Genomic DNA, 14,044 nt, shown 5'->3' with positions numbered 1-14,044 from the left:
AGCATTGCCACAGAGAGAAGAGACCCTACTGACAAACCTTAAAAGGACTGCACAGACAAACATTCTTCAGTAGAAGATGCAGAGATGCCTTGAGGGGCAAATTTCGTATTTTCTTACCACAATTAGGAAAGAACAAGCCTGCAAGAAGCCATATACAGTACTAAAAGCTACAGGTAACACCACACAAGAACCACTATCTTGCAGTTTATTAAAAGAAACATCATATAAACCATGAGAAGCTCTAGTCCCCTTCTGTGCAATCACCATATAATAATATGGTATATTGGTCATATATCAAGAGTACAAGACTACAGACTGGGACAGTATGACATGTCTCCTCTTACACCTCTTGACCCATTGGGCCCTGCTCCCATTTTCTTAGTTAACAACCAGAGCACATAAAGCAAGGATAGGCCATTTATGCACTATTACACATTTATGGCTCCAGATTCAAGCCAAACACATATCTACGTATCTGCAATTGCAAACTCACCACAGCTCTACTAAAACTTTCAAGACTTATGCATGCAACTCATTCATGGAGCAGGCTGAGGACTGCCACAAAAAGTAATTACTATTGCCCAAGTGGTGAGAAAACAAGTAAAGCAAATCCAGGCAGGTTTTGAGCAAGAACTCTTTGCCTAGCTGCCTATTTCCAGATTACCTCTCATTCACTAATAACCTCATATGTGTGTATTACTATATAAGGTTTTGCACTGTGAGAGCACCTAAGGGCTTTAGCCCCAGCTCAGCACTGCAGTGCCCAGCACATCAGTGTGACAGAGCCACCAAGTTCTCTGCCCCAAGACTTGTGCTCTCAAACACAAGGCAAGGAACAGTGCTTGGACCAACCTTTCCAGCCTGCAGTCATCAAATTCCCAGTCATCCCTGCTGCTCCAAATGTTACCACTTTCAAGGTGTCCTTGAAGAAAAGGCGACGAGGAAAAGGTGCAGAGCTCAGAGTAGCTGTCACAGATGATAAATTGTGAATTATTTGAAGGGAAAGTTTGGTAAGTCTGCAGCATACTCATAGGGGATCACAAGCTTCTGCTGTGCAGATACCTGCACATTCAGGTGTAAAATGGTGAGGTGGGCGAGGTCAGGAGTTTTCAGCTTGGGGTCTGCAAGTTCCCAAGTGATTTGTACTCTTTTCCAAATGGTCCACAAAAAGATAAAAGTGAAAATTACCACTTACACTTGCTGTATTTTCACTGGAAACTCAGCAATCTGCAAACTAAAGAAAAGTGAAGATCATCACACTAGTGGATTGTTACTCACCAGGACAGGAGGCAGCATAAATGACCCAAATGGGTGCACAAGCCAACAAGCAAAAGTGCTCCCAGCACAAAAAGAAAGGAAAAATTGAAATAACACATCCCAGTTGTTAAATATTGTCCTAGGTAGTGGGAAAAGTTCTGTCAAAATTATTTCCTTTTAACCCCAGTCACTCATCACAAAAATGAACACTGAAGCCTGCACTCTCTTTTCTTCCATCTCACCAGATGATTGGTGTCTAGTGATTCCCAACAGACAGGATATGTTTTGGCCTTTCTCTCAACGCAAACACTGAAGAGACTGGAAAGATATCACTGGGATTAATTTAAGTAACCACTGAAACCTGAAGCCCAATGATTATCTGAGCAGAAAAATTGAAAAGACTCATGTGCTGGCACACAGATGAATCTTCTTTCCCCCTTTAAGAACAAATATGTCATTGAATTAGACTAGTTATTGACAGAGAAAAGCAGAACAATGATAGATGTAGTGATTCTGACACTGAAACATTTTACAGCCATACTGCACTTGAAAGGCAGCCAAGAAGCAAGTCCCTACAGACCTTCCAACAGCTATTTGGCATCAGCTTCACTGAGGAGCTCTATCTGCACACCTCTAGCAAAGACAAACTAACGATAAAAAAATACCTTGGAAACCAAACCAAAGACCTTGAATTAATAAGAAATCTATAAGCTAAAGGCTACAAGCTGCTGCCATAAATAAAAAATGACAAGATGATAGTCACTAATTCCTACACAAGGAAAGAAATCAGAATGATTGTAGGTCAAGTTGCCTACTTTTTACGACTTTTTATCTAGTGACAGAGTATTAATTAAGACTTCCTCTTCATATTTTTATTGCAGTATTAATTAATACCTCCTCTTCATATTTTCCTGAAGTCACCAACAAAAGCTGGGTAAGCTCTTCTGCTATTTAGCTCTCAGAGTACTGTATACATCGAAATACAAATGCTCCTGGTTTAGACACAGATGACCACTCTGGGATTAACCAGGAAGAGATTCCTCTGGCAAATCTCTTAACAACAGTCAGGTAAATGCAAGAATATATGACATGCCTATATTCAAAAATGGTGACTCCTCTACCAGACTCAGACTTAACTTACTATAAGCACATGTGGGGATCTGTACCTTGTTGAATCAAGACCACTCAAAGTAATGGAAAACCTCGGTTCATACAGCACTTAAAGCACTACATACACCCTCACACACATGACTATATGAAGCAAGCCCAGCTGAAAATTGCCCTAAGCTTCCAGCAGGGAATACTTAAGCACACAAAATTTCTTCAAGAAACACTGCAAAGCTTCATGGCCCTATGAGCCCTATGTTCTTCCATCTCCATGCTGCAGACACATCCCAATCTCCCAAAAGATGGAGATATCATGTAGCTAGACCCCCTAAGAGAATGCATCAAGTACAATTAAAGTATCCATTTCTCATAAAACCAGAACAGACCTGACACCTATCTACCTTGCTTCCCTACTACAGTATGTCCAAGATCATCTCATTTCACTAAAAGGGCTGGCTGGCTTCCCTTCTCTTTTGGTCTCCCACCCTTTCCAGATGTTCATTTTCATAAAGGAGGATTCCCTACAAGGCTGACATCTGGTCTGAAGATAACTGTTTGAAAAATAAACTTTTTTCTAGAACATCTAAGATTGCAGAGCTTTGGAGTTATTTTTCTTCACTCTGTTTTCATCCACTGTTTAGCCCTTTGTGACTTTTCCTCTCTGCAGCTTCTCACAAAACTATAATTTTTCCCTCAAGCTACCTAGGATTTTTCAATCAGTAACATCAATAAGATATTTCTTTTTATCCAATAGGATAATTGTGATAAACCAGGAATGATGGCAGTGAAGTTTAGTGTCCTCAAAGCTTTTTCCCTCCCCACTTCAGGGAGAGTGGTGAATGTGCCCCTTTAAATTCTTTTTTCTATGACTAAACCAGGGAGAAAATGCCTTCTCCCTTTTATTTATTTTCAATAACCCCTTCTGCTAATAATGTCTAGGATGTTGGATACTGTATCTGCTTTAAAATAGATCTTAAAATCCTGGTTTTCAACTGGTTAAGCCACCTTGTGAACATGTGACTAACTAGGACATCCCTACAGCCCAGGTGAGTTGCTGACTTCCCAAAGCTAGACCAGGGCCATTCAGGTGATACCAGGCATCTGTAAACATCTGCTCAGGTGCATCCAGCTGTCTATAACTTTCTCCTCCTTTGAGCCATATAAACACTGCGTAAGGGGCAGTCCACCAGGACCTCCTTCCCGGTGCTGTGAATATTCCACCCTCTGCTTTGAGCTCACAAGATTGCCCACATCAGCCTGGACCACCTCACTGGACAGGGACTACTTGCAAAGCCTTACCAGGAGTAGCAGGCACACCAAGTGGATGGAAATCTTCACATGAGTGCTGACCTACTCCTGATTTCACCAGCCAGCACCCTCAGATTTAGCAATGTGTACATGTTGCCCTGAGCAGAGACTGTGGAGACAAAGGAGGCCCTTCAGGGAAACCCAAAGAAAACACTTGGCTTTCTCTTAACGCCAGGTATTGTTATTTCATCTGTCAGTGAAAAGGGAACTTGTTTGGGCATAGCCCAAACAGCCATAGCCCATTTAGCCCTGCAATACGCACAAGCAGGAGAGCAAACATTTAATGCCAGACTGCCAGACTGGGAGTCAAGGGCATGGTCCAGTTCTACACACGGTGAAGAGTGGATGGAAGGACTACTGGCAACCAAAACCCACAATATGAATCATTTGAGTAAAACTCCCCTGAATGAAAAGCAATTAAAAAACCAAAAACAAAACAAAACAAAACAAAACAAAACAAAAAAAAAAAAAAAACCACAAAAAACCCCAAAAAAAACCCCTCCCAAAAAACCCAACTCCCACCCCCAAAACTACAAAAAAGCCCCACCAAACATACAGAAGTTCGCTGCAGCATCACATGGAGCTTACAGGACTTCAGTTACTCCTTTAGAACTCAAACACAAGAAATTAATAGGCAATGATGAACCTTATTTATCTCAAGTTGATCTCTTTGTAAAGGGACATAAATAATAAACTGTATGCCCTGCTACTGGCACAGTAGCAGGACTCTGTAACCTCATGTACCCAAGGATACTGTTAAACAAGGTAAGTAGACATGATATATTTATTAGGCCATTAAGCCTTTTTCCCAGTGACCTGGAGAAAGGCTGCTGCATCCAGAAATGTATTTCTTCCATATTCTTTGCATATAGAAATATATCCATGGATATTATGACCTTGATTATATTTAAATGATAATCTGAAAAAGTGAATATTAATTTTTCTTCTTTAGCCAAAAGTTTTGCTATACTTGTTATAGGACTTTTTAAAGAACAAAATAAAAAAAATCCATTTTTAAAAAAGAAATACTCATTTTATAGCCCCTCAATAATACCTAAGACTCTGCTGCCAAATCTCAAATACACTGGCAGCACCCAGCTTGTTCTAATGCTAATAATACATTGCAAGTTTTACAGCTCCAGTGAAAACACAGTCCTTGCAGTTTCACTCCTTCCCAGGAGCCTCTGAACACCCAGTGAGAGAAGACATTGCAGCACGTGCACCTGCAAGGCAGCTGATAAGCAGGAGTTACAGGAGCTGCAGTTACTGATGAGGATGGACACAGCAATGCAACTGCCCTGCTACCAGTGCAGGGGAACAGAGATACTTGCCCAGCCCCAGAACATACCTTTATTCCCCTTCTGCTGGCACCAGAAGGAGCAATCAGCCTGTCTCGTGGCCAGCCCAGTCCTGGAGCCACTGTGGTTTAGGCCATGTAATTGTGAAAGCCATTGGGTCACCATCCAAGAGCCCATTCTGCTCTCTCTGTGGGATTCCCCACACTGGGGCCAGCAATGGGTCCTTCAGCATTCTCATCCTCATCTAAAGACATGCATGAGCCAGAATATGTACCCTCTGAAGCACTAACAGTTACTAAAAATTGCTTTAAAGCTTGTGGAATACCCAAACCAAGCTCTTTGGGTAGAGGCATTTTACACAGTCACAGTATATTATAAAGAACGAAATTTGGAGTTGTCTCCCAGAACTTAAGTGAATTGGCTTGCACTTCTAAAAGAGCAATGTTTGATACACCTGCACATCTCTTTATCAATTATCTGATGGTGGAATTCAAGGTTAAGCTAAAAGGCTGCTGTGTTTTACTCCAACTCCTGCTATTTTGGTACCCCATCCTGACCGCACGTGTGAGAACAACAACCAAGTCTCATATTGCTGGATTAGAATTCTGTCCAGAAAATACCTTACAGAAGTAATTACTCTGTGCATTAATTTAGTGCACAGAATTCTAACTTGCTTTCACAAGAAAACCAAATATAGCTTAATAAGTGTTGATAGTAATATTGCACCATTGCTTTTCTGTTACAGGAAAAAAAAATGCAACTAGAAGAAGCCCTATTCAGATTCAGGGTAGTTGTTGACTTTTGAATGCATGCTCAAACGCTACTGTGGCTCAGAACAGGACCCCAATTTAAAAAGGAGGCGTGAAGACCTGCTCAAATATCAACATGAAACCACTTTGTTTCATCAAAATATGTGTGTTTGTACATTCTTTACATTCAGATACTTCTCATCCCAGGTCTCAGGTGAAATCCCAAGTCATAAATAGAGGGATCAAGTACAGCAGACAGAAGAAAGCATGTTTACATATTAGGTGAAGGGATTTTATTCTAAGAATGTAATAGCCTTAAAATCTTTCCAGATCTGGCCCACCCAAGGAGCAGTTTCAATATTGGAAACCAGAGACTGCAATAACATTCCCAGCAGTCAATATAGTTAGAAAATAATCAAAATATTTATGTTTTTGTATTTAAAACAAAGAAGAAAAAGTTTGAAGACAGCTTGAATTTTCAGAACCCTGTTAAATTTCTGTTATTGCAGAAAACTATTAAGTTTTCCTTCCATCCTCACATTTCACAGCCTCAGTTTCTGCAGAGGAAACCACCATCTGGTTGCAGTTTTCATTTTCTCTGAACACTTTAGGCTTTCCTTGACTACTAAAAGGAAAGAGAAGTCTGCCTATCATGTTTGCCATAGCCAAAGGAAGGAGTGATGTTGCTTGGGAGGCAGCTTTTGATGCCAGGAGTTTTGGAGGACACCCAGTCCACCTGGGTTGCACCTTTTCTGCCACACTCTCCAAAAGAGTGTCTAAAATGCAGACAAGAATGTGGCAATGCTTTGGCATATCCTGTCGGGGGACAAGCTGTGATTCTGCTGACTTGCAGAAAGGAGGAGAGATTTGTCATCCAAACTCATGGCCTGAGGAAACAGCCCCAGAATTGCTGGGGGAGAGCGCCAACTTGGTTATCATTGCCTTTACAAAAGAGCTAAAACAAAAAGCTGCCAGTCAAGCCCAGGGACAGCAGTGTTTTCAGGCACAGATGACCCTTCCTAGCACCTTTCTCTGTGCACTTAATGCACATTTCTCCAGGCTCAGGGAGCACCTCTCTCATAGAGATACACTGAGAAGACTGTGGGAAGGCCTTCTAGTGCCTTTCAGTACTTAAAGGAGGCCTGCAAGAGAGCTGGAGAAGACTTTTCACAAGGGCATGTAGGGATGGGACAAGAGAAATGCCTTAAACTGAAAGAGAGAAGGTTTAGCAGAGATACTGGGCAAAATTCTTTCCTGTGAGGGTGGTGAGCTGCTACAACAGGTTGTCAAAATAAGCTGTGGGTGCCCCATCCCTGGAAGCACTTAAAGCCAGGCTGGATGGAGCTCTGAGCAACCTGGTCTGCTGGAAGGGTTCCCTGGTCACGGCACAGGGGTTCAAAGGAGATTATTGTTAAGGTCCCTTCCCACTCAAGCCATTCTATGAATCAAAACTCATTTAAAGCAAAATTTTAAACTGTGGCAACACACATAGACGGTCTGTACTTTGTCAACTAAAATCATTACAGTTTGATAAGTAAAGTATTTAACAACATAACCATTTAACAACATGACTCTTATTAGCAAATTACAAAGACGGACAAAAGGGGAAACACAACTGAGTTTTCATGCCACAAAATGGTAAAACTGAGAGGGCAGGATGGAGGTGCTTGTGACTAGCAGCTCCATGGTTATCCATTGCATGGCCCCTGGACATCTCATTCACCTCAGTCTTCTTAAATCCAAAAATGACTATGTAAAAAAGAAGAGTGGGACAGATGGAAAGGTGATTTAGTGACTGGTCTGGTGGCACATGATGCTGGCAGCCCAGGAGCCCACTTAAGTGCTGAGAATAACACCTGACAAGGGCTTCATTCAGTGCACACCTACTGTGCTGCTCCCTGGCAAAGACAAGGGCCCTTTGAGGAAGGGAATGAGGAGCATTTAATTAAAGACCAGACCCTCATGCACAAAGAGATGGAGAGAGTGAGAGATCTCTTGCTTTGTCAAAGCCCCATGGCCAAGGGCTGCTCCCGGCCACCACAGCTCCTTTACACATTGCTTTTCACACAGAGCGTGCACTTAACTTGCAGGGCTGGATGACTTATCTGCTACAGGAAAAGATGCTTTGCTACACAATGGTGCTCTTTGTGGGGAGGAAGGAGGTGGGGAGACAGTACTAGCTGGCTATTAACCGTATAAATCCTTCCCTTGAGTTGCACAATGAATACCACAGATCTGTGTATTTGACTTTGCTTGTTCAAGAGAAGCTGCTTTGAGTGAAAAAATGAAATTAAATGGGCCATATCTTTCCTTCCCATGTGTTTTTTACTTTCACAACACATTTTTGATGACTAGCACTAGCCTCGCAGGCCATCCACAGTTTTCTTTAAAGAGCAGAAAGCAATTCTGACTCTAAGACTTCTTTCCCACAACACAAGCACAAACCACATACTGAGAAATCAGGCACTTTATATGCAGTCCATACTCATTTAGCTCTTGTGTCTGTCTCCCCAGTCTCTGAAAGCTGCTTTTACAGATTACATTAAGGGCCCAACCCAACACTTGTGAGCAGTGAAGTTCTTTACTCAGAGTTGGGAGTAAATTCATAAGCACTTCAGCCTGGCCATAAGCTTAAGTTTACCCTTTATTTTCAGGCTGCAACAACCACCTCACAGTTATAAAATGTGCTTAGTGAATCTCTAACTGGCTCTAGGTTGGAGTGGTAGAGAAGGAGAAAAAAAAAATTGTAGTTTAAATCCACTGAATTTCCCATGGTAGGAATACAATTCCATGTCAGGCATACAAAAGGTGTAGTTGAGTGTGTGGTAAAGTCACTGGAGGTTTTATTACTATGAAACCTAATGCTCCCTCACTGAAAAGAAATTTTCATTATATGAAGGAGATAATGGGGAGAAAAATTTCATGATTTATAAATGCCTACAGATGAATAACATTTTATGTCCAACAGTCTACACTTCACCATAATCATCCACTAATGACTGCAAAACTTATTGTGAAAATTACCAAACCTAAAGTGGTGGGGTGTTAATTTAATTTTTTGGTGGCATGAGAGGATATGGCAGGGAGAGAAAAGAAAAGGAGCACTTAGCTCCAACTCCCAGTGTGGCAAAAAAAGTTTCCCCCCTACGCCTGGCCAAGCAGGAACAATGCACAACAGCCCGGCCCTGCCAACTTTGCTGAATTATAACTCCTGCTAGTTAGTTTAATTATTGCACATACATTTCTTAAAAACTCCATCTGAACATCAGCCTTCTAATTGGAGAAATTGCTCTGGGCATGGCCAAAGGGTTGTTATAAAGTTTGGTCAGTTCTTTTCAGGCAATCTTTACAGAAGGGCATGGCCCTTCTGCGAAGCGTATGAAAACTTCTCAAAGATGCCCATTGTCCGTGACACAGAAATCAAGAGAGAGAGATACAGAAGGAAGTCTCATCTGGGAACACAAAGGGAGATGAAGACATGAAAATGAGGTGGAACATCCTGCCAGACTGACAGCACCTGGCACAGAAGAGCTGAAAAGTTAAAAAAAAAATTAAGAAACAGCTCTCAGGATGACAAATATTTGTGAGTGCAAATAGAAGGTGTGTCAAAAAAAAGAAATCTTATTAAAATACTAACGCTCATTAAAGACTTAAGTTGCAAAAGTCTTGCAAAGTTACAAGAGAGCTCCCGAAGACAATGAATTTCATCACTGGACCTATAGATTTGCATAAAGCTTCCTTGACCCCCTAAATCAACATATTAAGCAAGTGCTGGTTTGCGGATTCTGTTTATTCAAAGACTACTTATGTTTCCCAAAGTTTCCCATCTGCCAACTTAAAAACCTCGATACACCCAACAATTTCCTAATATCCGAATAACTTTGATCACTGCAAAACTGGTAACTGAGCAAGCTTTAATGGTGTAACCATTTAGTTCAAGAAAACTGCCAGAGGAGTAAGTTTAAAAGTCACACATGAATCACTTCATCTGCCGTACCCTCCAGCACTAAGATGTCAATGCAATAAGCAAATTTCTCATGTGCTTCATATTCCTCCTGTATTTAATTCTCAGGTCTAATTTTATAATTCAAATCTTCAGAGACTGGAATCTCATGTGGATTTTAATCCATTCACTTTGTAGCTCAGGTACACCTGCACTGATCACAATAGGACTGCCCAGTCCCTGCTAACTACATGCAATACTTTCATGAACTTTTCATTATCAAGTCAGGATTACTTAAAGGTGGGAAGACTATTCAGCAGTGAGTCTCTCCTGGTTTACATTTTACAATTCCAGCAGCAGAAAACATGATATGCACACTAGAGATTTAGCATTCCCTCTTCCTCACCAGCTATATTTTCCTCCAGTTACTATTTCCACAGCTACCACAACCCACCAGAGCCAAGGCACTTGACCACAATGTAAAAGAAACACCAGCAACACCAGCAGAGGCTTGAAAGCCAGGCTGCAGTTGTGATTTCTGGGTCAAGTTAGCACTTAATATAGGGGAAGTGTTGTCCAAGGCTCTCTACTACCCATGCATGGAGGTTGTGCAGCTGAGGAGACCTTTCTGTCCCTCGTCCCATGCTAGACAGCAGCAGGAGGTTGGGATGCTGTCCCCACACCCACCCTGGGGCAGGCAGCTGGTCATCCAGCTACTCCATCCCAGCTGGACTCCAGGGGTGGGTGAGGCAGGAATTGCCCCCACCTGACTGCACAAAGAGACAGCCAGCTGAGAAAAGAGACAAGAACCAACACAACAACTCATCACAGCATTGTCCGGGTATTCCAGTGGCCCTGGGGTGCAGAGAAAGACCCTCTAGAGGTCAGTTCTCTCCATGCACACCCCCTCCACTGCCCAGGCACAGCAACCCCTATGCCCCCAAAGCATGAGGACTACCAGCTGGACCCAGAGCAAGAGAAAACAATATCACCTTCATCAAAAACACTATGCCACTTTTCCCCCTTGACCCTACCAGTTATTTATTAACAGGAGTAAAATATTACTATTCTGCAACTCCCAGCAGGCAGGTTTTCCTATCAGCCTAAGATACCAACCACATTTTTTAAAGCTGAAAAGCTTTGGAGCTTTTCCTTTCTGTCTATGTGTTGTTTGCTGCTTTAATGAAACAAAGTAGATAATAAACTGTGAGAGAGTTCTTCAATAAGTCACAGCCACTTACACATTAGCTACCTAATTATGCTGAAAATACAATTACATGCATTTAAGCAGATGCTCATGCCCACAGGCCAAGCCCATTATTTTGACAATTTTTTAACTTTGCAGTAAGTGCAAGTTGAATCTACTTAGATACAAGACCTGAATTATCATTCTGGGAGTGGAAAAAAAAAACAATGGAAAAAAAAATAAAGTCAATCAGTTCCTTCCATCATATTTAGCACAGCTAAGGCACTACACAACAGGCAAGACTCCAACAGGTCCCTGCTCTTCTTTCATAGCCTTAAATCAAATGCTGAGAGGCATTTGCTATTTTTAAAGCAAAATGAAAAACTCTGGCTCCAGTCTTTTGTAAATTTGCAGCACAGATAACCCCCAAAGGAATGCATATTATTTGCACACCAGTGAGCTTACTTATTAACGTGAACTTCTAGCAAAAGTTTTGTTTCCATATTTTAAGATAGGCCACAAAGAACCGTTTACATTCCTGGGTGGCTTTAGTAAAGTCAAGGTCAGAAAGCACCTTTCCATAGCCCTCCTGGGCAGCAGGCTGAGGAATGTCACCCAATGAGCAAGGTCCAGGAACACCCCAGAAATCAAACACTGACCCTGATACTCCATCAGGTGACAGGGCCAGTCCAAAAGCTCTTCATCCTCCATCCAACTGCAGCCAAAAAGCCCAGATGAGCTAGGCTGAGCAGCTAGCATTAACCACTGCCCAACTCCTTCCCTTCTCCAGATAGTGGTGGACCACACAAAACTTTTCTATCATCAGAACAGGATTAACCCCCTGCTCTGCAATACTGTCTTGTCATCTGAGGTTCAAAGGAAAATTTGCTATTATGGGGAAAAAAGGTCCATCAGCTCATTTTTAACAGGGCAACTTGTCTTGATCTCCCCTCTCAGCCCAGAAAAAATTGGTAATATTCAAGTAAGTCTGATGGGGAAATAGTGAGTGACAGACAAGTGTCTGACAACTCTGCAAGAGACAAGACTGCTAATAACCAGAAATTATATGAGTCAGCATTGCTTGTTCAAAAGGACAAAGGCAGCTAAAAACATTCAAAAGCCAGATTAAAAACAGGAAACTGGGAAACCTCGAATATTTAGGTTTCATTCTTTTCAGGAACCTTACTCAGCTAATCTTTTTAAAAAATAAATGCACGGAAGCATCCTGATTTAAGGGTCTGAAACTCCCAGCACAGAGAGAGAGCATCTCTAGTTTTGTGACCTGTTCATGGTGCCTGCTGCACAGGACATAAATGATATAAACTGTACACAAGGAAGAGACAGTTTGCCTCACCATCACTGCAGCAGCCACGACAAGTAATTAAGCCAGCAATAAACCAAATTCTCACCATTTTCCTTCTCTCTACAAGAGAAGCTGCATGTTTCAAGCTGTGATGAATGAGTTGCCTTAAATCTTAAGAAAAACTTCTGCTCTGTTGTTCTTATACCCACTAAACAGCCACAGCTTTATATCTTAGGGTTTTGGGGTGAGGGGGGACAGGGGTGGAGGGGTTGGGTTGTTTTTTTGGCCATGTTTGTTCATTTTTTTCATGTCAAAATAAGTGCTGAAACAATTTTGCTCTCCATGCTAGGATTTTTTCGTTTCCCAGAGAAAATTCAGGATGAGGTGTGCTTTGTCCTAGGCCAATGCTCACTGATGGGATTCCCTTAGAGAATCATACTGTAACTTGAAACTTCAGCCCATCACGGCACAACAGCCTTGTCGTTTATAGCCTCAAAAGCCACCTGCTTGCACCGCAAAAAACCACGTTATTCATCTCCTCCTACTACTACTTCTTGCTGGGAAAGACACCTTCATAGCAACGCTGGGATACAAGTTTGATATAGCACATAGAGCGAATATAAAGGAAAATATTGTTTCAGCACACCTGGAAATACTGAACAAAACTTTTAACTCCCGAGCCAAGCAGCCCTGGGAGCACGCTGCGGGCGGAGCCGGCCCGTAGGAGGCCAGCGGGCATTTCACCCTGCAGGGCTATATTCCAACCCTTCCAGTTTATGCTTCTACCCTCGCCCGCCGAAGGGAACGGGGACCGCGCCTCTCCTACCGACCGTACGGCCGCGGCCGGCAGCTCTCCCGGAGAGCACCACTCAGCCGCATCCCCGCAATGCCACCGCTCCCACCCCGCTCACCCCGTCCGCGCACATCCACTTTGGGAGCTAAAACCAGGGCCCCCCTTGCCTCCCCCGCTCCCTGACCCCGCCGGGCCCCTACGGAGGGTGCCCCGGGGCAGCTCGGGGGCCCGGCCCGGCCCGGCGGCACCTACCCAGGCACTTGATGTGGAAGCCGCTGGGGGGCTTGAGGGAGCGGCGCGCCCAGCCCTGCCGCAGCACCTCCAGGTGCTCCTCCTTGCCCTGCACCAGCAGCACCTGCTCGTCTATCCAGCCCAGGAAGAAGGTCTCGGCCACCGCCGCCGTGGCCCGCCGGTCCCAGAAGTGCTGCATGTTCTCCCGCTTGAAGTCCGCGAAGATCTCGTAGCCGATGCGGTGGCGGCCCAGCTCCGCCGCCGGCCCCGCACTGGCACCGGCACCACCGGCACCGTCGCCCCCCGGCCGCCCCCCGGCCGCGGCGTCCAGGACGATGGCCAGGGAGTGCGGGGCGATCTGCAGGCACTTCTCCACCCTGCGCGGCATGGCCGCTCACCGCCCGCCGCCGGACACGGACACGGACATAGCTCGCCGCGGCCGCGCTCCTCCCGCGGGCGGCTGTCCGCGCTCCGCGCCGCTCCGCCCCCGCCGCGGCCCGGCCCGGCCCGGCCCGGCCCGCTCCGCCCCCGGCACACCCCCGCCGCGGTCCGGTGCCGCGGGCGAGGCGGGAACGGCATCCCGCCGCTGTCGGTCCCGGGAAGTCCGCACGCCCTGCAACCCACCGCTCCCCGCCTGGTGCTTCCCTGTCCCAGCACGGGAGCACCGTCCCTAGAAAGGGAACGAGCCCGGCTACTGTCCCTGCTGGTAAGTTTAGGCTTCCCGGCACCATCCCCACTCCCCACCTTCGGGAGACCCCTCACCCTTCCCTTCCACCAGTGAAGCATTCCCCAGCCACAGCCAGATTATCCCAGCAAGGCTTATAATTCTTTATGGTTTTGTTTCTTCCCGGGGCTACACATCTGTAAGT

At 44.4% G+C, this 14,044-nt stretch overlaps 1 protein-coding gene across 1 annotated transcript in view; it reads right to left on the bottom strand.

The window, feature by feature from the left end:
* STOX2 (storkhead box 2) overlaps positions 1 to 13,578 on the bottom strand; it is a 144,097-nt gene extending 130,519 nt beyond the window's left edge. The window contains exon 1 of the mRNA XM_077177402.1: positions 13,197 to 13,578. Coding sequence (XP_077033517.1) covers positions 13,197 to 13,563 — 367 coding nt within the window. The 5' untranslated portion in view covers positions 13,564 to 13,578. The remainder of the gene's footprint in view (positions 1 to 13,196) is intronic.
* Positions 13,579 to 14,044: the final 466 nt, after the last annotated feature.

Source organism: Agelaius phoeniceus, chromosome 4 (genome assembly GCF_051311805.1).
Source record: "Agelaius phoeniceus isolate bAgePho1 chromosome 4, bAgePho1.hap1, whole genome shotgun sequence".
Taxonomy (NCBI): Eukaryota; Metazoa; Chordata; class Aves; order Passeriformes; family Icteridae; genus Agelaius; species Agelaius phoeniceus.
This window is presented reverse-complemented; position numbering and strand designations above follow the sequence as displayed.